The 23687-nt window shown below is 39.3% G+C and overlaps 4 protein-coding genes across 6 annotated transcripts in view; 2 read left to right on the top strand and 2 right to left on the bottom strand.

The window, feature by feature from the left end:
• The first annotated feature begins 181 nt into the window (after positions 1-181).
• CNBP (CCHC-type zinc finger nucleic acid binding protein) lies at positions 182-4972 on the top strand. Of its 2 annotated transcripts, none has more exons than XM_014361021.2 (3): positions 182-367; positions 2348-2604; positions 3285-4972. In XM_014361021.2, exons 2-3 carry the CDS (start codon positions 2359-2361, stop codon positions 3504-3506), a joined length of 468 nt encoding a protein of 155 aa, XP_014216507.1. In that variant the 5' UTR covers positions 182-367; positions 2348-2358; the 3' UTR covers positions 3507-4972. The 2 variants fall into 2 exon arrangements, with proteins under 2 accessions (XP_014216507.1, XP_014216506.1); XM_014361020.2 differs by having other exon boundaries at positions 183-367; positions 3282-4972.
• A 2098-nt stretch (positions 4973-7070) lies between these two features.
• Positions 7071-8744, top strand: LOC106645240 (RING finger protein 37). Of its 2 annotated transcripts, none has more exons than XM_014361058.2 (2): positions 7071-7829; positions 7907-8744. In XM_014361058.2, exons 1-2 carry the CDS (start codon positions 7198-7200, stop codon positions 8673-8675), a joined length of 1401 nt encoding a protein of 466 aa, XP_014216544.2. In that variant the 5' UTR covers positions 7071-7197; the 3' UTR covers positions 8676-8744. The 2 variants fall into 2 exon arrangements, with proteins under 2 accessions (XP_014216544.2, XP_089448152.1); XM_089592026.1 differs by having other exon boundaries at positions 7914-8040.
• A 367-nt stretch (positions 8745-9111) lies between these two features.
• bic (bicaudal) lies at positions 9112-10799 on the bottom strand. The gene is made up of 4 exons (XM_014361059.2): positions 10585-10799; positions 9719-10090; positions 9462-9588; positions 9112-9385 (listed from the first exon to the last, which is right to left on the bottom strand). Exons 1-3 carry the CDS (start codon positions 10660-10662, stop codon positions 9475-9477), a joined length of 564 nt encoding a protein of 187 aa, XP_014216545.1. The 5' UTR covers positions 10663-10799; the 3' UTR covers positions 9112-9385; positions 9462-9474.
• Positions 10800-21230: 10431 nt separating this feature from the next.
• 5-HT2B (5-hydroxytryptamine receptor 2B) overlaps positions 21231-23687 on the bottom strand; it is a 41639-nt gene continuing 39182 nt past the window's right edge. Inside the window, exon 5 of the mRNA XM_014361017.2 lies at positions 21231-22158. Within this exon, the coding sequence (XP_014216503.2) occupies positions 21313-22158 (846 nt within the window). The 3' untranslated portion in view covers positions 21231-21312. The remainder of the gene's footprint in view (positions 22159-23687) is intronic.

Here is a 23687-nt window from a genome sequence, read left to right as displayed (position 1 = left end):
CATCCCCCAAGCGACTCCGAAGCAACGATCCACCAGGAGCCAGTAGGAAACGGCTGCCGAAGCCGAAGCAAGAAAACCGGGCAAACAAGCGCCGATCGACCGATCCGCCAGATGGTGCTAGGTGACGCATCGCTCGGGGCGATTCGCGAGGTGGTTAGCATAGCCAATTGGCATAGTTCTCGGTTAGTGCGCGTTCTCCGGCAAAGCCCGCTGCATATAGTCGCTTCGTTCACTCTCCTTCGCCCCGGTCCTTTGCCGCTGCGTACTACCGCGGTACGCGCGTCCGTTCCTCTGCAACGCCAGTTCAGTTAGCTTCAAGCTCTCGGTCCCTACGTTCTTACTCACGTCCAGAGGAAGTAGTCCTGAGGTAAGTCCTGCTCAACTTTCTTTCGCACACACTCTACACATCTACTTGGTTGCTTTCTCTCGCCAAGTCCCGTGACCCGCGCGGATAAGCCGTAACACAGTACCTACGCTTTTTTTTTTATTATTTTACACCGTATGTGTGTGTACAAGGTTGTACGTACTCCGAAGCCGGGCTGGGGGGCGGAGACAGGGGAGGAAAGGGCGCCCGCTTTTTTTTTCGCGATATGCATCGAAGGGATGGCGCGTGCAGCTTGTTTCGACGGCCTCGAGGACCCTCCGACCGGCCCGAGCATCCTCGTGTTCACGAAATGGAGTCGATCGAGCCGAGTGGCCAGTGTTGCATCGAAATCGGCCGTCATCCAGATTTCCGGGAACATCGATCCGATGTAGCCGTAAGATAAATCAATCGTTTTCAGTACTCGCAATTACTCGTGTGAATGTACTCATCACCGTCGTGCGTGTCTACACAATCAGCCTTCAGATGCCATGTTCTTGCGCGCGCGCGCGCGCGAGCGTACACGCTACGGACCTTCTGCCGGGTACATCGCGTTTGTGTGTACCTGAATGCGTACGTGCACTTAATACTCGTGTGCCGCATCATTGTTTATTCAGTTGAAGGTATTTCCGGTGTAATTTGACGTTAATTGCGCGAAGCGTCGTCGCAAATGGGTTAGGGCATGCTTCCGACAAGAGGCTGGAAGAACAGCCACGTTGCCTCGAGGCACGGCTTTTTGGCGTTATTCTCCGTCTCTCTCGTCTCTTCTCTTCCCCCGTCGGTCGGCTGAAAAGAATTGCAGACAGGCCGTGGTTCCTGGTTACTTGCCGCACCGGAGCAGCACTGCACTCGAGGGGCTTCTTCGAGTACCTATTACACGACAATTTCTCTAGTTTCACCCGCCTCGGTGGAGGAGGACGACGAAAGAAATTGATTAAAAAAAAAAAAAAAAAAAACACGTACAACTCCCGCAGGAGCATTAGAAATTCGGAAGTGCTCGCTCCCTCCTCTGAAAATTCCACAGCTCATACAGTGGTTACAACCAAGTGCTGTTATCCTCCTCACGAGGAAGTGCATAAATTCATAACCACCTTGGAGGTGGGTGCAGTCAACTTGCCGGGTTAATTTCCGATATACTCACTTTGTGTACATGTGTGGTTATACACACACGTTGAATTTTGCTCTCTCCCTTGGTGGAAAAAGGAAGAGAGGCTAAAGAATTTTTACTGCAAGAGCGTGCGCGTGCGCATCTTCAGCTCGACGTGCAGGCGCACGCGTCGCGCGCAACCCGAGAGCTGCACACGGTGCCATTTTATTTTGTACGTACATACTGGCTGTATTGGTGCGTGGGTACGCGTACGCCTCTCTTTTTCCTCTATCTTTCATCTGGCCCCGACGAGAAGAAAGTCCGCACCAGACATTCCAATTTTTCTCGCTACCCCCGTATGCCCCAGGGCACAGCCGAGGTATGCTTCTCGACTGTGGGGCACGATTTTTTCCCTGTCACTCGCTTTAGGTCGGGTGTGCTGCTCCATGCTCAGGAGTCAAGTGATACTTATGTTTTTTCCCCCTCTGTAAAAGATTCGCGTATACACGTACTTGGCCAATGCAGCGGCCGGATAAGAGGTGATACTGGACGCTGCATCCAGCCGACTCCGAATTTCGTTTGGGAGAACGTGTATTACATATATCATTCTCGGCACACGTCTCTGACGGTTTAAACCACTAGTAATTGTGATATGGATATCCCTAAGTGACTACGCGCTCGAATGCTGCATATGCTCTTAGCGTCCTTTTGTATTTTCGTTCATTTTTTAGCCCGATTATGTTTTTTTCATTGTAGGGATCCGCGTAAATGTTTTATACTTGCCTCCTTATTCTCAAATTGAACAAAAAAAAATTATGTAATACTTAGTTTCGTAATTTAATATTAGAAGAATCAGCGCAATTTATTAACCATAAACTGGTATTTTTGTGTTTTTGCAGAATCGTAAAAAATGAGTTCTAGCGCCTGTTACAAGTGTAACAGAATGGGCCATTTCGCCAGAGAATGCCCCCAGGGTGGCGGCGGTGGCGGTGGCGGTGGAACTGGTATGCGAGACCGTCGTGAAGGCTTCAGCAGAGGCCGCGAAAAGTGCTTCAAGTGCAATCAGTATGGACACTTTGCACGCGAATGCAAGGAGGATCAGGACCTCTGCTACCGTTGCAATGGTGTTGGACACATTGCTAAAGACTGCCAGCAGGTATAATTTTCATATTTTTCTTGTACTTATTTCAACAGTCGTATCTAAAGCGTTATCTATCCGTTAAAGCGTTTATTTACTTTCATATCTGTACTTCTATGATTAACACCCCCTTTAGAGGTACGCAATTAAATTATTTGTTTCCCAAATTAGACTTTATTTGATATTTTTCAATCACTTATTCTTAATAAACAAATATGAAAAACACGTTATGTAATTCCCAACTCAATTCTCTATTATCATGCAACATATGTTCGTTTTTGTTTACGTGTGTTGTATGTTGACTCTCAATCTGGTAAAAATTACCTTCATTGCCCACGGCATCACGCTGTAAATAAACTCGTAACCGTCTCCTTAAGACATCAAAACTAAAACAATGACTTAATTATCTGGTACAACGTCAATTATAATTTGAATTATTCGTTTCCGTAATGTGCAGAAGATTTTAAAAAGAATCTGTTTCACGCCTATTTTACTGAATTTGTATGTGCAGCTAAATTAGTAAATCACGTAAATAACGTAATATAAAAGCTAACCCACGTAATTTTCAAAACAGTCCACGTATGATTTGATACAATACTTGATTTTGTAATTTATGTTTTATAAAATACAAATTGTTGTGACATCGGTAATGAGTTGCAATAATACATTTTCGAATGTGTCGATATGTTTTCAAGCAGGGACCCGAGATGAGCTGTTACAACTGTAACAAAACTGGACACATGGCCCGCAGCTGTCCTGAGAGCAGTGACGGAGGACGCTACTCAACGCAGAACTGCTACACTTGTCACAAAATAGGACACATCGCACGTAACTGCCCCGAGGGTGGCGGCAAGACCTGTTACATCTGCAACAAGCCCGGTCACATTAGCCGTGAGTGCGATCAAGACGACAGAAAGTAGAAATCCGCTGGAATCCGTGCCGCTAGCTTAAACGAAACGACAACCACCGTTTACCGCCTCTTGCGCGCGCGCCAATTACCAGGGGAATTTTGTAGCTAGGTAGGGATGATGATACCTAAAGACTTAAATAAGCCTAACAAGCGGGGCATCGAGCCCCTTCGCGTTCAGGTGAATCGTCGATACTCAACATCCGCCTATCTTTTTCTCTCCTACGCCCCCAAAACTCCTGGTGACATTACTTATTATTTTTACTATTATTATTACTTCCCTAATTTCTTATTATATCTTCAATTCGCCCTCGTTTCCCTTCGGTTGTGCCTCAATCAATTCACCCAACATCAAAAAAACATCCAACTTTCGACCCATTTTCTTGTCATTCCTATTTTCTGTACTCTTATTCCATTTATAAGGACTTCATTTCACTTTTAAGGAGTGCAAGTGTTTTACTTACAGCTAAAATTATTCTTGATTTAAAAAATTTTTTTTCAATTTTATACATATAATCAGGTATTATTGTCTCATGTGTACGCGTGCTTAATACATTTATACTTTGGAAAGGCAATAAGCAGATGCCGGACTTCTTTTAATGGTAGTGTTGCAGTCAAAAGCTCTAGAATTTATTCTGCTGGTTGTCGTTGCTGAAATCTCAGTTGCATAGTAAAAATGCTAACCGCAAGAAAAATTATATTCACATTTTTAATCTGATGTTGATAGAAAGGTCAGCCGATCAATCAATTAGAGTAAACAAATTGTAAAAATTTCTGTCTGAAAATAATTTTTCTCGTAGATAACCGATTTCTCTTAAATGATCAAACGAATTGTGGGTATTAAATTCTTTGGTAAATAAAAATTACCATGTACTAACAGTAAAGAAGTGTAACGATGTAATCGTACTGTAATGTACGATTTCAAAAAATGAATGTAGCGCATAGAATGGGAAGCCCTTCTTACCCACCTCCCCTCTATTCCTTCCCGCCGTGTCACTCTTCACGGGCTCCTCATACTACGATGAATTTTTTTATTTTCTCATGATGTTTTACGATGCAAGGTGTTTGTAAAGCGAAGCTAAGAAGAAACGAGTTGTAATGATAAATTTGACAACGAAAGAGTGAATAAAAGGTGTCGAGTTATAGTTGGTTTTTTTTTTTTCAAGTTATAACTTGATAAATAAGTTGCTGGTCGGTAATGAAGCTCGTTTTATTTTTGTTTTTATTTTAGTACAAATATTATAAATATCAGTAAATAAACAAATAAAGAAAAATCACATAAAATAAATGTGATAGCAAATCACGAGTGTAACTTTTTTATGATTATATCTACACATCTTGTATCTAACTGACGATACTCTCTTCGTTCTAATAAGAGAGTAATCGTACGCTTCATTTTCCTATTGCTCCTCTATGTAAGGCTCAGTATAGTTAAAGCTGACGAAATTCAGAAGTATAATGGTAAAAAATAAAAAAATACGCACGTGTGTATTGGTCTTAGGATATAAATATATATAAATACGTGCTACGTAAAACGTTAAAAGAAAGAAGATAAAGTCTGCGGCTAAACTATTATTGTAAGAATGTAATGAGATTTGTAATAAGAGTGGAGGACTGACTTCTTGGAGGTCTGATAAAAACGGTTGCTGCGAGCGCGCAAACAGTTTATATTAGTTTTGTGTAATTACCTTGAATGTATATTAAAGCCATGTGGTCATTAGGTTGACTGTTTCTAATGTTGGGTCCAATCATAAATGGAAGGTGTATTTTTTTCTCATTAAAAATAGCATTTTTCAACAAAAAAGCCTTTTTCGTTTTTCCTTTTTTACTTTTCTTTTTCATTAACTTTTGTAAATTTTATCGTGATAACGTTTATGGTGTGTAGATACTTGAGTATTTATCACATTCTGTGTATGGTCATGATCAAACATCATTGTGGCCGTGTTGTTCGTGCCATTGATTTACAGAGGGTAGATGTTGAAAAGTATTTAAACACCATTATAAAATGTATCAATAAGTTCTCATAGGTTCTCATTACATTTTTACACTTCATAATTAATAATTTATGCAACATTTAAATACACGTGAGCGTGCAATTGTAAAAAGTTAGATATACTGTGGTCGTTGCTGGTGATGGATGCCGATTTTGCGTAAATACGTTTTTTATAATATGTATAAAAATGTACAGAAACTTACAGATCCTCAAGACAGAAAATGACTATAGATTCCCGTACACTTTTGTATATTTAAGGATAATCAATTTCGTACAATAATTTACTCATTTTTCTATACAAATTGTCACTGGCTATTTAGTTTTTGTACAACGTCAAGTGTTGCACAATAAATTTAATATGTAGATAGAAGAATTTATACAGAACAGAACAGAGGCGCACATATATATTTATGTATGTGATTTTATGGTCGGAAAGTAATTTGAACGCTGTGTAAGAAAGACATTGAAGAAGCTTAAGGACAGGGTCATACAACTTTTCTTGTTTGGCTCAAAGAACTAAGTAGGAATTGATCTTATAGTTTGTATGAATCTGAAATAGTTGAAAAAAAAAAAAAAAATAGTTGAGAAAGACAAAATGACAATATTCTAAGTATATCTGAGACGTGGAAATCTAAAAGTCAGTATTTTTACCAGCAGCGACAATATGTATAAAATATGAATAAAAGTCGGGAATCCTGATGGTTATTGCATGGTATTGATCTAATTTTTGTACAGCTGAAAAACTGATGACTTACATTTTAATAAAAACCTGCAGTGAAATCAAAAAGAAAGCTTGACTTTAGCTTAGCAGAAAGTAGTAAAAACAAGAGTGAGTTTGGGATTTCCTACTTTTGTCCTATACAAGACTTTGTTACGAATAATAAGTTGTCGCGGCCGGCAATTATATTGCTTCGACTTGATCAAAATCTACTGATAAATATAAAAATAATGAAGGAGATGAAGAAAATGAGGTTGAAGAGGAGAAATAAAATTTAAAATTGTTTTAAGCCAAATTCTTGAAACATAAAATGAACAAGAGATTGGCTCTTAACTTTGTCTTTTTATATAGCTTTGCTCCATTTTTAAGTTGGGAAAAAAAAACTACTTGTTTCTTATCATCAATGACAGTGAGCTTTTGTCGTGTATAAACTGAGGCGTAATATCCATTGGTATAATAAATATAGCACCAACTTTCAAGTTGTGCTAAAAATAATCAAAGTTTTTCTATTTTATTTAACTTTACCCATCGCCATTCAAACAAGTTTTTAATTTTTTTAAAACACAGTTTTATATAAAGAGTGCGCTTCAATCCACTGATTAATAGGATTTTTTTTTTCACGTAAATGTGATTTTCCTTATTAAAAAATTGAGTAAAAAATTCTTGCCATACATTTCTTCTAAGTTTTACAATTTTTCAAACCTAGCCAACTTTGACAGGAAAGTTTAATATTAAGAAATTAAAATACCTATACGTGCTTTTACTTATGTCCATTTATGTTTTACTTACACAACGATCAAAACACAATTTTGTTTTGCTTGTACCTCTGTATGAGTGTGTAAACTCGATTAACAATAGATACACATACACTTGCTCCATCATGATTCGAGTTCTAAGTTGCGTGTGTCGTTCAAGTGTGACTTGAAACTTTTGAACCGTGACAGTGTCTTGAAAGATTGTTGATTATACTTATAATTTGGCGATTGTGAAATAATGCTCGTTAATTTTTGCGACAAAGTTTTGCGAACAGATGTGACGTGCAGTGCAGTTAGCACTGAAGGTTATGAAGTAACCAATTTGACGAGTAACGACTCTGAGAAAGGATTCTTAGCTTATTCGTGCATCAGACCTCCGATTACAATTGACTTTAATTTTATTTGCAACATTAAACTGAGTCACGTGCTTGTGTGGCCACAAGTTGGAGCACAAAAGTCGTCTGGTTTCAAGTTGTCTGTCAAATCAGCTGATGCCAGTAATCAACCATTCGTTGATGTTTCAACTGGATTTTTACAGAAACAAGAGTCAGGCATTTTTTTCTTCAGAAAGGATATTTCACACTATGCCGAAGTACAAAAGCCATCAACTTTTGCCGAACGTTACATAAAGTCTTTAGCTGTTACAAATTATGTGAGTACCTTACGTTTGAGTATATTGAAGACTGACAACTCAGTACCTGCTGTGAGTAAAATTGAAATATGGGGCTTGGTTTCTCCCAAGTGCCCCAGAGATGTGGTGATGAATGTCATGGCACTCTTGGCAAATAAAAATAAACCGATTGATAGTACAAAAAACTTGAAAAGTACTCCAACGACAAAAATCTGTGATAAAGACCAAGACAAGAAATGGTAAGCAGCATTTGTTTTAATGCATTATTTTATTTACTTTTTTTGCCAGTTTAATAGAAATCGACAATTCTTTCAAGTGAACAGTTGGACAAAAATCTCGAGGTACCTGAAGATTTTTTGGATCCAATAACTTTGGATATAATGACTCAGCCCGTTATTTTACCAAGTGGTAAGATAATTGATCAAAAGACTTTGGAAAAACACGGGCATAATGAAGCAGTCTGGGGAAGGTCTGTCAGTGATCCATTTACAGGAATTCCCTTTAGTGATGTTCGTAAACCAATAGCTGCTTTTCCGTTAAAAGAGAGAATCGACAAATTTCTTCTTGAAAACAGCAACACGGAAGAAGTTAAAAAATTACCTCGAGTATTAGGCTGTAAAATGACAGAGCAAAATGAAACTATAAAAGTGATAGGTTGTGTAAATAACAGTCCTGTTAATATTATAAATAGAAACTTGTTGAAAAGGACATTATCAAATCAAGAAGATAATTCTTGTGTTAAAAAATCCAGGCATCTATTACCAGTTATTTCACTTAGCAGTAGAAATTCCTTAATAAAACCATTAAAAATGACTTTAGTGACTAAAGAAGGTACAAGCCAAGAAGATATAAAAAAAAGAAATGCGGAAATTGAGGACAAATTATATTCGAAAATTCAAATTTTTAACACGCCAACTTGTGGATGTTGTTCAAATTGTATATTGTATCAATTACCTTGCAAACATGTTATATGTAGGAAAGCTTTGTTAGCACTTGAAAAAAATCAATGTACTACATGTAAACAAGAATTCAAAAAAAGCGATCCTCAAAGGTTTCATGTATTAAATGGATGTAAGCAAGACTAAAAATATGTATTCAAAGTAATTTATTAAAAGTAAACTTTTTACATAAAATCAGCTAAGGTGAATACATAATTCATTTTTTCCTTTTTTTTTTTTTTTAATTTTTAAAAATTAATTCATCAAGTTTTAAAAATTAGAGTTACTCATATAACAAAAGGGGTGATTGTGTCACTAACTTTTATAGAATAACTATTTTTTTTCTTTTTTTTTTGACTAATAATAGATTTCTTCAACAGTGATTGTTGATAATCACGTGACAAAGTGTACTTTCGGATTCTCATCACATTCTATAGTTTATTATACATTTATGGCTAAGTTTGCATTTTATTTAGCAAGTGTCCTTGTATGTTTAATTTAAAGTAGGTTGATTAAGTAGCTTTTATACAATTAATTTTCGAAAAATGCCACAAAGGGAATGAAATATGCCAGACGAAAGAAGTTTTCTTTTAAATGATTATAATATAAAAAATAATTTGATGAATATAGATCTGAAGCGAAACATTATCCACCAAATTTCTGATTTCTAAGTTTTTTGTTACAATCATCGTTCTTCATAATAAAATTTTACAAGCAATCTTCTCGATCATCCTCAATATTTGCAATGTAAACGATTCAGGTATTGTGTTCTTAATTGTAGATTACAAGTAATCTTTGTTTACTCATATAATTGAAAACTTCGAAGCTCATTGTCGAGAGCTACGTCTCTCAAAATTCTGAAAATAATAAAATATTTTCATCAAAAGATTATAAGAAAGAAAATTACAAAATTTTGTATAAAAAAATACCCACTCATTCCTTGTCATTAAGCTCCTTGCTTAGCAGGAGGAGTCTCTTTTGATTCTTCAGGTGCCTTAGCAGCTTCTTTTTTCCCTGCAGTTGCACTAGCTTCACTAGCAGACGTCTTCTTTGATACAACCTGAACAAAAATATGGTGGATTTGAGTATTGCAAGTTACTTATTTAAAACAAGTCTTGAGAAGTATGAATTAAAATGCATTTGCCACAGAATTGGTAATCATAAGTAAATAATAAATAAAAAAAAAGTACCTCTTCTTTGCTAGCCTCGTCAAAGTTTTCTACCAAGTCAGGCACTTCATCGTCTTCTTCTAGAGCAGCTTTGTTGGCTGCACTGCCAGTTACCGAGCTGGCCAATCTCTTGAGTTGCGTGAGACCTTCGGGTCCAAGCTGGCTCAAAATACTGGGAAGCATTTCTGTGATTTGTTTGTTCTCACCATGGCCGGTGATGGCAAACGTATTTGCAGTAAGACTAGCCTGTGTTTTGGGATTATTGAAGTGAATGACAGTTCCATCATCCTTTATCATGTTAACTTCCTCTATGCCCGGTATTGTGTTGACTGCGAGCTTTTTCAAGGAGCTCTGTAGCTTCTTGTCATCTGCAGCAGCCGTTGCGTGCACGACCTTGAATCGTGAATAAAGGAAGATTAAAATTTACAAAACAAAAGGACATTTGGTGTAATACCTCGATTGTTGGCCAAGGATGCATAATAATAATAATAATAATAATAATAATAATAATAATAACATGGTAGAATTGAACATTTTGGGAGGTTAACTGTGAGCTCATACAGTGTACAAGCCCAATAAGAAGGAGCGGATTTCGAGCGGACCCCCATGCTGTGTGCACGAAGCAAGCCGGAGTAAAAATAGATCAACCCAACTAGGCTAGGTACGAAGGGTACCACACCACATGTACATTTTATAAAAAAAAGAACGAGTACTTTGATAGGGGATCAAGGAGAAATATACCAGAGGTAGGTGGCCAACGTATCTAATAAATGAAAAACACACGAGGTGGGTTCAGAGAATTGCGGCGCGCAAAAAGTTGGGCAGGTATAGACGATAGTAGGTATAGTCCAGCTAGAGGGAAATCGACGAGCGGTTCGCCCACTCACCTTCTTCTTACGGCGTGGGGTACCCTTGCCTCCGATCCGGACCTGCGCCTGGAGTTTTTTCAACTTCTCGGGATTCATGGCTGCTTGTTCAGGTACGTCCTGAGATGGGAATCAAACCGGCTTGTGCAGCCAACAAAGAGACACGTGCTCGGCCGTTGGGTCGAGAGAGCGAGCCTGCAGCCTGCACAGGAAAATGGAAGTGTCGGCTATTGCGCGCGCGCCACCGATACTTCTTGCGGTCGTCTGCGCAGGCTTGGTACACGAGGTTGCCGACGACCACACTATACATCACCCACCACACTCTTTTCTTTTCTTCTGGTATAAGTATATATATGCAGGGATCTGGAATCTGGACCTGATGTATACGGAATCACAATCAGACGACAGAAACTGCAGATGAAGACTTAATTTATGATGAATTATCGCACACGCGTTTATAGTTATAAGAGGTAAGTGTAATCTATATAGGTAAGTTCAGCAAGTAAATTTTCAACTTCAAAAGTTCAAACTCAAATGTAAGAACCCACGTGTATTCCGTCGCCATGTGTGTGTGCATGAACCATAGTGAACTTCTCCTGATGATGGTACTCCTGTCCTGGCACTACCGTAGTCTCAGTATGCTATCTGAATGCATTCTTTGGTGAGAATGTTTTCGCGATTTTCCTCGAGGAAATGAGGTATAACTAGGTACTTTTTTTATTGTTTAAGGCCCAATATTTTACGTTTTTATTTTTGTTTACAACGAGGTAAGTGTTTTCCATTTAATTTTTTACAACTCAATGTTATAAACAATAATTTCAGATAGTTATTAACACATTGACTGTTGAAAGGAAACTGTACAAAAATTTATTTTTCAACTAATGATATGAAGTTTAGAACGTATAAACTTGATCTCTCAAAAAATGTTTTAAGACATTTCGAAATTTTTTTTTCTCAACGATTCAACTAAAGATATTTCAGGTTACTATTGAAAAACGCAATGTTTCCATCATAAGTATACGAAAGTATAAATATATCGATTTGGACCTAAGATTAGGTCTAAAATAGTAAACTTACGCACACCACAAGCTCCAGGAACCATAATATTTAATGTCCCAGATCATACATAGAAAAAAAAAAGATCGTTTTCATAATATATATGGTTAATCGTTGCGATGTGTGACTAATAACCAAAGGATCTAAAAAATTACCATTACTTACTTCCCCCTAATGTGTGACCTGTTTTTTCAAACAGCGTTTACGTAATTCAAGTATCACAAGTAGAATAAGCTCAAATTCAAGCGCGCAAATCATTCTTCAAATTTCTTCCGGCCAGTGCTGCCACCCGCGTATCTAATATTATTAAGATTAAAGATTTCGCCCTATAGGCATACAGTGGCCCATATACTGTTCGGTTAATTTAGAGATTTAACACGTATAGGTGTATTTGAACAGTTCCGAGCAACTCCAAGGCGATGTAGATTATTAAAAATGTAGATAGCAACAACAATTTAACTAAAGCATGTCAATCCGCACCACGAATACTTTTTTTTATCAGCAAATGTTGTCACAGTCTGTTTTGGCATATTCACTTGCGCAGGTGGTGTAATATCAATTTTTTTTTTTTTTTTCCAGAACAAAAGTATCGTATTCCCAAATAAATGTATTTTATTCAAACCATTTTTTTGTCTGATGACAGGTGAATGTGTCATCAAACTGAATTTTTCAAAATGATGATTAGTGATCAAGTACGCTTTTTGTCACGTACCTGTGAAAAGTTAAATGAAAAAATTCACAGTTTGGTTTTATCGTTGCCAAAAATTGAAATGTATATGCTCGTCGAGTATTCACTTACAGATAAAAGAATTAAAAGTTCGTTTTATCGTTAAAACATTTCGTACGAGTAATTTATCATGTGTATTCTCTTGTTTCAATTCAAAAATACATTTTGTCGTTCCACCCACCCACACAAGAGGAGGAGCACACAATACGCACTCATAATTCAAACTGATAGAAATTCCGCCTACGTATTTTTTGACTGATTGAATTTTCACTGTATCAGCACATCTATACACGTCCATTTTCGGGCAAAACAAGAATTTCCCAAATTGTCAACTGGAAAGAGTTTTCGTATACCCCAGGGGGTGCTCAATATTCATCGTCAGTATGGCCCAGCAATATTATATTTTTTATTCAATTTGCTGATTTTATCGGGGTACACAGAGATAGGCTTTCAAAAGTATAACAAAAGCTTTAAATTTCCATGCTGTCACCTGATACGGCGATTAAATTTTTTTTCTATTGATATAAACTCACGTAACATAAATACTTTTTAATGATAATGAGGCACGTGCGTATAAAAAATATGATTTACTTGATTACTAGAGCTTGAATATTTAATTACACGTACGTTCATTTTTTAATATATTTTTTTTTTTTTTTTCTTAGTGTATTTCCAACCGACAAAACACCTGCATCCTGCAGTTGTAATTAAAATTTAAGCTCCGGCAATGAAACAAGCCATGCGAGTTTTGCATATATATATAAGTGTGTATACGCTTTGTGCTTTATTATAATTTTAATTAGATCAGTTAAAAAAAATAAAATCTTAATTTTCCATTAAACAAAGTTATCTCGAGGGCACTCATTTTTAATAACGTTAATATTAAATATGCGAGGGAAATAAGAAAAAAAAATTTTTTAAATAATAATTTTCACGTGTACGTATATACTCAGCAACACGAGACGCTACAATTTGAGCAAAAAGTTACGATATTGCTCGATACATCCGTCTGATTTTCAATTAAGCCTCCAAGCGCTTTCTCACTGTCAAGCAAACTTTTTTGGTGTTACCTATACTCTTCAAATGTTTTCTTTCGATTTTACGTGAGAAAATTACTCGAAGCACAAGGGACAACAGTTGGCCGTCGGCGTCCCCGTTACCTATGATGAATCGTCACCCTTTCGCGTCATGCACGGACACGAATTTTTTTTTTTTTTTTTTTTTTTTTCGTGCCACATCAACTTCACCCTTGTGACAGCGTAAAAGTGATAAACACGGGTCGTTCAGCTTCACAGTCACTTATTTTAAAAATTTCACAAGGTCGTAAATTAAAATACCATCCTCAACTAAAGTAAACGTACGCGTTCACGTTGCTTCCTTTTTTCGGCTGTTCAGAAGTCAAACGGCTGATCGTAGAATAAACCATAGTTGACAGCAATAAAAGTTCGATGGGGGAAAAAAATCAAAAAATTTGAAATCCCACATACTTTGCAAAAAGACCCTTCATCGGTCCACCGAGAAAAAAAAGGACGAAACAAATTTCCCCAACATGCCACAAATTATCCACGATATATTAAAATAATAATGTAAATTGAAAAGTAAACTTTTTTTTTGCACATAAAAAAAAAAAAATCATACAACAAAATAAAAAGTCGAAATAAAAATCGAAACTCTCCAGGGCAAGGTAAAACAACACAATGCGTTACATCGTATGTACATCGCTTCTGTATTATTTTTCTACCATCTCCATACTGCTCATCACGTATTATGATGGATGTATAATAAGCCAACACACAATGAAGGCACCATCATATTTGAATATAATTAATTGAATAACGAAAGCGCGGCTTTTTGAAGCTTTTGGTTTTCCATGTACTGACACGGTTGGGGGGGGTGGTGGTAAACGCACACCACATGTATAAATGATCTACATATGTATATTCGTATAGCTCCTGACGTTTGAATAGTTTATCATTTCTATGCTCGGACGCGAATGAATAATGCAGAGGAGGAGGAGGAGGCGGTGGGCGTTGAGCTGTACAAAGAAGAAAACGAGAGGCCGCAATGCAAATACGCATACGCAGGCGGGGAGAGCGTAAAGGGGGCGTCACGCGAGCGCTCGTAAATTTTCTTCGAAAAGCACCGAGATTTCGCGGGTGCGATTTGGCGACGCGGCGCGATGTTAATTAGGCACACCTGCCGTACGTATTTTTTACTATCGTACATCCAAGCTCGCGTGTTTTTTTTTTTTTTTTTTCCCCAATCGTTGGGGGCTGCATATACAGGCTCTTCGAGTGGACTACACCCGCGTTCGTGACCCGTGACGTTTTACACACGGTAGACTTTTTTTCCACCTACGTGTGTGCCTCTGTAATGCAAGTCCACTGCAAGTACACGATCACCCTGTAATAATTTTATCTCGCGTTGGACAAAATTTGACAAATCAGTCTTGCGGACTTGAGTACAATTTTTCTATAGATTTTTTTGAACATTTGAAATTGAAATTTTCTTTTGCAGGAAGAGTTAAAATTACACGATAAAATGTTGGAAGAAACATATATATTTAAATCACTTTTTTCCTCCTTCTTTTTTTTTAATGACGCTGAATAACAACATTTGTCACAAGCAAGCATAGTGATGAAATTCAAAATAATTTGAAAATACGTAACATACGCATATACACTGAGAGAAAAATATAATCAAAATAATAGAGACTTTTTACTTTGGCCAACCTAATTTTTACCATTATTCCGGATAGTAATTTATATTGTACAAACAGTAAAAATCACACTATACTTACAACAAAAATTACGATTCTGAACACTAAAAATGATTGTTCCAATAGTAAAGAGTCTCCAGACACGAGCGAACACTACCAGATTACCATTCTACCACAGTAATTTTTATTATATTTTTCTCTCGGTGTATATACATACATACACACACACACACACAAATAAATTTAACAGTGTGCATATAGATATACGATCACGATGAAATGACCCGACTCGCGCTCCGACTGATTGCTCTTGATTGTGTATGTATGTGTGTTCCTATACTGCTCCGTAGGAATCTGGAGATCGCGACCGATCGAGTGTACCGATAGTGCGTGCGTGCACGTTCGCCGGAAGGGAGAGAATGCCATTTGAGCCCTGCAGAGTTCGAAGAATCGAGAGCACGTATAAATGTACTTTATATATATATATGTATATACTCACTTGACGATGATCCGTAGTGGGTGGCAAATCAAAACCACATCAATTGGAGGAAAACGTCGATCCTTGTCGCTCGGCGACGCCCCGATTAAGGCTGGAATACTTACTCAGGGGCGTGAGTATCAATCTTCTTTATAGCGTGTAAAGGGTGACGGAGAGGTCATTTTTACTTTTTACCTTTCCTTGCTCTGTCAGCCCGAGGGTACGTGCGAACCGACCACATCGAGTATCACATACGGTGTGTGTGTGTGGCTTTCTTGCCAACTTTTGCTTACTTTCTCAAGTTGGAAAGGCGACTGACAAATGTACGATTATATTGGCACCGATAAATCATCCGTGTGTATAGGATACTTGTCGCTCCGAACAGCGAAAGATCGTGTAAATTGATTAAATTATGGGAGCACGTATAAGTATTAAGTACATGGGTGTTTCTCCTCCTCGAGCCAAAACTCAGACTCGAGTGTTTTTTTTTTTTTTTTTTTTTTTCTGAAATTTCGTGTTGTAATTTCTAAAAATTTCTCAATTTCGCCGTGACGTCACATTTTTTAATAATATAGGTAATAACATTGGGTTGTGTGGGTTGCCGATACATGTATAAATGAGTAATGATGACTCGAAGAAATTTTCTTTATTTCACGTTCGTATTTCAAATCATTCAAACCTAATAAAGTACAACATCGTCGTAAAATCGGTAACAAAACAATTCCGAACGAAACGGAGAATAAAATTTACAATCACAACAGTGAATGGCCTCATCGAATGAATCTTTATTTTAATTTTCTTATTTTTTTATTTTTTCTTTTTTTTTCATACACAGGTATGTAATGTACTCGTAATTGCATCGCATTAGCTCGTCGCGTAAAACGTCAAATTGCGTCGGTGAACTTAAATTACCAAACGAAGCATCGAACGTTAAGCCGCTTTTGTTTCGAAATATGTACAGCGTGGTTAAAGCTTTCACATGTACGTGTATATATACGTATGAATGATTAAGAGTCCGCGAAATTGTTCGCAAATTCGCTGCGATGGTAATTTTTTTTTTTTTTTTTTGAAAAAAAAAAATGAAAAAAATGAAAAAAAAAAAAACTTGGACGTTAACTTGAATAAAAGTTAACGATGATAAGCTTTAGCCAAGCTTGCGACAGCTATCGATTTTTCATACACAGTCACGTGACTCGGTGACTAAGCAATTATTCGTTTGAAAAAAAAAAAAGGATGAGAGGGTGAAATGGTTTTCAGTAAGTATATATGCAGCATGAAAACTGACCAGATCTCGAGCAAGGATAATCTCCCTTTTGAAATTCGCTCCACAAACTCGTTTGTGTCTGTTTTCATGTACTTACTGATGACACACGACTAACAAACCAAGTAACGCTTAACAAAGTATAACATGTACAATATATTGGCGTGCAATTTTCGTAACGATAAATATATAGTTATTGCAAAGTAGCGATTATCGTGTCGCTAAAAACTCATCTACAGAATAGACCGAGGATTTACTCATATACCACTGTTTGTCACTTTATTTATTTACTTTTTTTTTTCTTTTTTTTTTTTTTTTTTTTTTTTTTTCTTCATGACACGTATTCTAATAACTTGCTCGTAATATACTTATATTTATATACTATTTTTTTTTCTTTTTGTATAAGTCTTTGGTATTTAACCTTTTTTTTGTTAATAACGATCATATTGAACTACATTAATTTTTTTTTTGCTATTCGTTTCTATATAATAATATCGTACACCCTCGGAGCCTCTCTCCCTCTGCTCTAGATTTATTTGTTGTACACCAGATTGTCTCGCACACATGTACAGATCGCTCGTTTGCTTTGGGCGTGTCAAGTTTTTCTTGAATACACACAATATATTGATATAACGTACATTACTTTTTTTTTTTTTTTTTTTTTTTTTTTTTTTTCCCCTCATGTTTGCCTATTCATTTATTTCTCGTCACTGTTACGCTTTTGTATTTTTCGCCTCCTCATTCAGTAGTCCAGCCGACGTGGTGAACCGCAGCAAGCGACGCTTGGTCTTTTTTTGTGTCGATGTGTATCGCTACTCCCATAAAGTTAAAAAGACGCCCTACTTTTTTTCCCCGAGAGAAATCCAAGACGACCATCATGTACATACGTTAGATTTAGGTGTATTCTATCATACATAGCTACTCTCTCGCGAGGAACATCAAACTCTTATATATTAGGTACTTTTTTTTTATTATTTATTATCTCAATCAAGTGTACGGTCTGTTGAGCAGCTTTTAACGCCGGCTCCCAAAAATACGATGTTCTACGGAGTATAAGTAAACAGTACATCATACTTTAGCGCGCTTTTACCACTTCGCCCAAACTACTGTTCTATACATGATTGATCGAGAAATAAATGAAACTCAAAAGATCTGCACACGCCTTACCTCCGCACTCGTACAATTTATTCAATATATATATATATTTTGTTTTTTTACCCTTAAACTTACAATTACGGAGATACAATAAATTTTTTTTTCTTTCACGCGTCGTTATGGTAAAAGTCATTCTTCGTAACAATCTTCATATAGAGATGCATACATGGCAATAACAATAATCATGGTAACAGGAATAATAAACTCCAACAGACAAATGACGACTAATTAAAAAAAAAAAAAAAAAAAAAAAACGATCCCTGCGCGTGTGATTACAACAGAAAACAACGGGAAACAACTCGAGGGATGATGTAAACTCTTGTACAAAAGAACAAGGTAGTCATATTAGAGTTTAGCGGTGCGACGACCACACTCGCTTGTATAACGGAGCGAGTCGCAGTTTCGCGCGGAGGAGAAGCGACGACCGCGCGAGTGTTATCTCGAACGAAAGTGCAGTCCATCTCACTCGTCGTCGAAACAATTAAATAATATGTGCATACGCGGCAACGTAATGGTATAGCCCGTTGGCGTCCCTGGGGATCTACTCTCTGTCTCCCTCCCCGCTTATTTGTTGGCTCAATTTGTCTTTTTTTTTTTTTTTTTTCTTTTTTCCTTTGTATTCCCAGGCGCGCGTGCACGACCAATCGATACGCACCGCGTACCACAGCGAATTCCGGCGCGTCACTCTACTATTATCAGTAAACCCGACTCTGTCCACGCGCAATCGCCTCTCCTCCACCGTCTAGTTCGCGACTTGGGTGTACATAAGTACACGTACCGGAGGAAAGGGATGGCCGTGCGTGTGAATGTATATATATATATATATACGTATACATGTAGAAAGGCCGATGGAAAATCGGAGAATGAGCCCGAAAAATCTATATGGCCCGAGGTGTTGCTTCGCATGGGTATAACTCGTGAGTGATTTTTTTCATCTTCCATCCCCCACCCCTGTTATCGTCGCACTTTGGGGATGGAAAAACCCTCTTTCCTCGGCGGTCCTCGCGCAGAAAGCACTCGTACCATGGCGGCACTCGAGTTTTGCACGGGCATTGATGGGGGAAAGGGAACACGGTGTATGGGTCTTGGAAATCGGTAAGGAGGGAAAAAAAGAACAAAAGTCGTACAGGTGCCTGAAAGGAGGACAGTTAAAAACAGTGACGAAGCTTTCGAGCTTTGCGTTCGTACACATTAGGCCTAGTGGTCGGCGGATGTGGTTTGGGGGGAGGGGTGTTCTTTTTGGTCTTGTTTTTCGCGATAACTCGTTTGGAGCGTTTTGCCAAGCGACACAAGCCGTGGCAGGAGGAGGAGGAAGAATAAACAAACGCGCTTTTGTCCCGGTGTGGCAGGGAGTGCGCGCGAATGCCCGGCAAGAGCGACATTGGTGCACGACAAATGGAGCACTCGATGCGGGTATCATGTGTTTCTCCCTCGCTGCGCATATCGAAGCGCTCTGGAATTTCGAGTGAGCATTATTTTGTACAAAAGCGACCGTACGCGCCGAGTTGTACCTTGTCGAGAGAAGGGTGGTGCGCGGGGGAAAAAAAAGCTCTTTTTTGGAGTTTAGAAATTGTTTGGATGTTTTTTTTTTTTTTTTTTCCACGAGATCGTCTTGTGACCCAATTTTTCTCTTCTTCTTCGGACCCTTTTGAACCATTCGGTTCATAGGAATTTCTTTTTTTGTTTACAAAAACTTGTGAGTAGTCCTCAAGTGGATCATTTGTAAAAGAAGGATGCAGGGGAACCCCATTACCTTTTTGCGATAAGCTGAGTGATGTAAAACGTCGCGAATCACTCGGTATTTCCAAGGAAAATTAAAATTAGTTTCTCGGTACGAAGAGGAAAAAAAAAGAAAAAAAAAAAGTGTGTCACAAGAAGTTTTGCTCCGATGGAAGGAAAAGAAGAAAAAAAAAATTCACACAGCGACTACAGAAATGTGCTTCATGAAGAATCCAAGCTGTTTCGGGACATCCCGAATACCGAGTCAACGGGGTGGAGCTCGGAATGAAGTACACGAGTAGGCAATCAATCAAAAAGCTTTTTTTTTCGCATCCGCCGTAACCAAGTTCGCGCGGGAGATTTTTCAACGACTTACTTGTCCATTCATCAGCCACGCACATCAATTAATCTTTCTAGTTACGCGGCCCACGGGTTTTTGCTTCGTTTACCTCTACGGCATTTCGTTACACTGCACACCTGTCCAAGAGATACACACTATTTTCTTTTCACTTAGATTTTTTTTTTTTATCCCCCGCCTACGCCAATCGCATCTACGAAAGAGAGACAATCACGTGTATGTATTATACGTATGTACTTGCGTCATACCCAACACCGACTTAATTGTTACACATTTTGCCGCTGCTCTCGTAAAAAACGTTTTAAAGAACTTTATATATATACCTATACACGTGTGTTATGATTATTGTTATATTTTGAATGTCATCGAGACGGTTACAATCTTGCGCGATCCCGTTTTTGTTTCGCGCGTATTTCCTTGGTATAACGTATATATATCTACACGTTTGACCACACTTTGCGATACAAAGCATCGAAACCGCACTGTTATCGTCCACACGTTCCGTGATTCCTTTTCCTTCCCGAAGCTTTACATTTCGAGCTGCGCGCACAGATTAGAAATTAATTTAATTTTCAACATAATCGTATACATATACGCTCGAACGGATGGTTGCACGCCTCAATCAAATAATTGTCGATATTGGCTGCTTCGCCGAACAAATCGTAAAAACAAAATCATTGTACCATCATCGATCGATACTACAAGCACCATATATAGTGTCGAAAATACACATCCCCCCCTTCCAACGCTTTGCTTTTAAACAATAATACAGTCACGCTATGAATACACGTTTATACATTTTGCTAATCTTCTCTACAAACAACTCATACGTATGTACCTACATCCGCGAAATCATGACGATCGATACACACACCCACGTACCTACACTTGCCTCTATCTACCATCTATACTATTACGTGTGTGCGCATGATAGTATGTACCTATGTATATATATTATTCGTATGGACTCGTGTATAACGTATATGGATGTAGAAACGCTCATCTGTCGATACCAATAATAAAAATATATTAATCACCGAATCGAACTCAATAACGTAATCTTCTCGAATGATGATGATGATGATGTATACGTATAATCGAGCTAGCCCATCGAGTAGTACTCGAAATATCGCCGTGCTCGCGCACATTATACATTATTATTATTATGTAGTAACCGAACCCAAGTCGTATATGTATATGATGATTGTAACGATTATTATCATTAGGTACGCGTTAGTTGTAGGTGTTGGTGGTGGTAGAGCGCGCAGTGGGGCGATCACAGGAAGCTCTCGCTGGGCGGATCCGTCTGGAGAGGTGGGGGCGACGCGAGGCCCGGAACCTCCTCCTCCTCCTCTATCTGCTCGTCTTCGTCGTCCACGTAGTCGGCACTGGGGTACGCGGTGACGCACGAAGCGGCATCGTCGTCGAGGGGCTTGTGCCGGTGTTGGGCCGGTCCCGAGTGAACGTGCACCGCACCGGGCGTGACCACCGCGGCACCCGGGCCTATTGACTCGCTGTTCGGGCGGGCGAGGTAATTGTTGACGGGGTCGCCGTACTGGCTCTGGTAGAACTCCTCGCGCATCATGTGCTGGAGGTTGCCGCACCTGAAGTACAGTATCTCCCGGAAGGGCTTGCGAAAGTCGCGGTTGAGGGTGGCGTAGATCACGGGGTTGAGGAGGCTGTTGCAGTAGCCGAGCCAGAGGAAGACCGAGGATAGAGAGCCGGGTATGGCGTCGGGGTCCTTGAGGCAGATGCGCACGACCGTGAGGACGAAGAAGGGCAGCCAGCACACGGTGAACGCGCTCATGATGATGCCGAGGGTGGTGCTGGCCTTGCGCTCCTTGGCCAATTGGAGCCGGAGGCGTTTTTGCTTGTGGGGCGAGTCGCTGCTCGTGCTCCCGGTGTTGGGGGCCTGGCGCCGGTACCTGCTGCCCGGGGGTAGCCTGCAGTCCCGCAGTAGGAGCTGGTGCGGCCCCGGGGGTGGCGTAGTCGACGTTTGGCTCGCTTGTTGTCTGTCCTGGTGCGGGAGGATCGGCTGCTTTTCCGCGCTGTACACCTGGAGCATCGGGCACTGGGACTCGTTGCTCTTGCGGGGCCCACCCGTGAAGCACTTGCTGCTGCACTACAACAACAACAAACGACCAACCATTGCTTACATATATATATATACACCGTCTTATATACATTTATATTGTATTTTGTATTTTTCATTGGCATCGCTACTAATTTATATGATTTATCGTTACAGTGTATTTTTTACCAGGTGTCAATCAAATACTTTTAAAATGCAATGAGAAAATATACTGAAAAAAGGAAAAATATTATTCTGTTGTTTATTTGAAATTTCGTGGGCGAAATGAAAAACGCTGTTTTATGAGACCCTTTTTTACCCTTAGTTTTTCCACAAATCGTTGAATTTAATAAAAAAAAACATTCGGTATTTGTAAAATGTACAAAGGAGGGCCTCTCGAAACTCGGGCTCTAATCACTCTTTCTCGAATAGCAATGATAGGGGCTAATGATCTACGAAGATCCCGTATATTATACTGGGTGACAATATTTTTTCAAAGTCTGCCTCGGGACGTGATAGCCGAAAATGGGAGGATTAATGTCGTGGGAGTGGAGCGAGAGCAAAAAAAAAAAAAAAAAAAAGGGGCAAGTCACGACGTCGAGGACTCGTCTCGGGATAACCGTAGCGAGGCAAGATGACGATCCTTCCATCGGTGTTCGACCAAAAGTGGAGGAGCAACCGCAGTGCAGCTAATTAACGGGGGAGAAAGAGAGAGAGAGAGAGAGAAATCTTTGACTCGCCGTGCAGAAGAAGGTATACGCATCAGATAAGGTGGAGGGTCCAAAGGTCGCGGACGAAGAAGCGCTGCAGGAAAGACAAATGCCGGTGCCTGCACATACATATACTTACGTGTATGAGAAAGTAAAAGGCAAAGCAAAAGCATCGGCGAGTTGAGCGTCCCGACGCTCCGTATCACCTATCGATCGAAGGACAGGAGGGTCCGCACATCACAGAGTGACTTCTATGTATACGTTTACGCGCTGGTCGCTGACCTTCACATGTACACACACACACGCACACACCATACCTGCAGTACGTGTGGGTGCGAGGATGATGTTGTACTTTGCCGTTTGTTCCAATTTGCCGATGTTTACGTCTCTCCCTCCCCAGCCTTCCACTCTCGCGCCCTTAAGACTCATCTCCGATGCCAAGAACTCTCAAGAGAGGGAGAAAGCCCCTCTACCGAAGCGACCTCCCTTCGCTCTCGGCCTCTCTCTCACTCTCGAGAGGACTCAAGTTACCTATACACGTACAATAAATACCTTTGCTTGGCAGCCGAGGAGACTCCCCAATGGACCCGCGGGTGCCGACAGCCCGCCGTCAGTGCTGGCGTTATTACGTGGCTTTTCTCCCATTTACAGGTTTGCCCTGCTGCTGGAGGATGTGTGTACATATATGTTGCGTAACATTTTCCTCTCGTTGGAAAAGGGTAGGGGGGGGGAAATATTCATTACTCCGAGGCGTCCCTCATCTTTACCTACAGGGGCATTGGTGTACGCACAGCTGTCAATTATTGGCCCTTATTGGTATTTAATTGGAAGAAATGGCACATAAAGAGTTTGGGATTCGCTTGGTACAAG

Source organism: Copidosoma floridanum, unplaced genomic scaffold (genome assembly GCF_036245765.1).
Source record: "Copidosoma floridanum isolate Cflo_tuat_1 unplaced genomic scaffold, Cflo_Japanese_pri ptg000014l, whole genome shotgun sequence".
NCBI classification, from domain to species: Eukaryota; Metazoa; Arthropoda; class Insecta; order Hymenoptera; family Encyrtidae; genus Copidosoma; species Copidosoma floridanum.
Note: the sequence above shows the minus strand (reverse complement) of the source record. Positions and strands in the feature narration are given on the sequence as shown.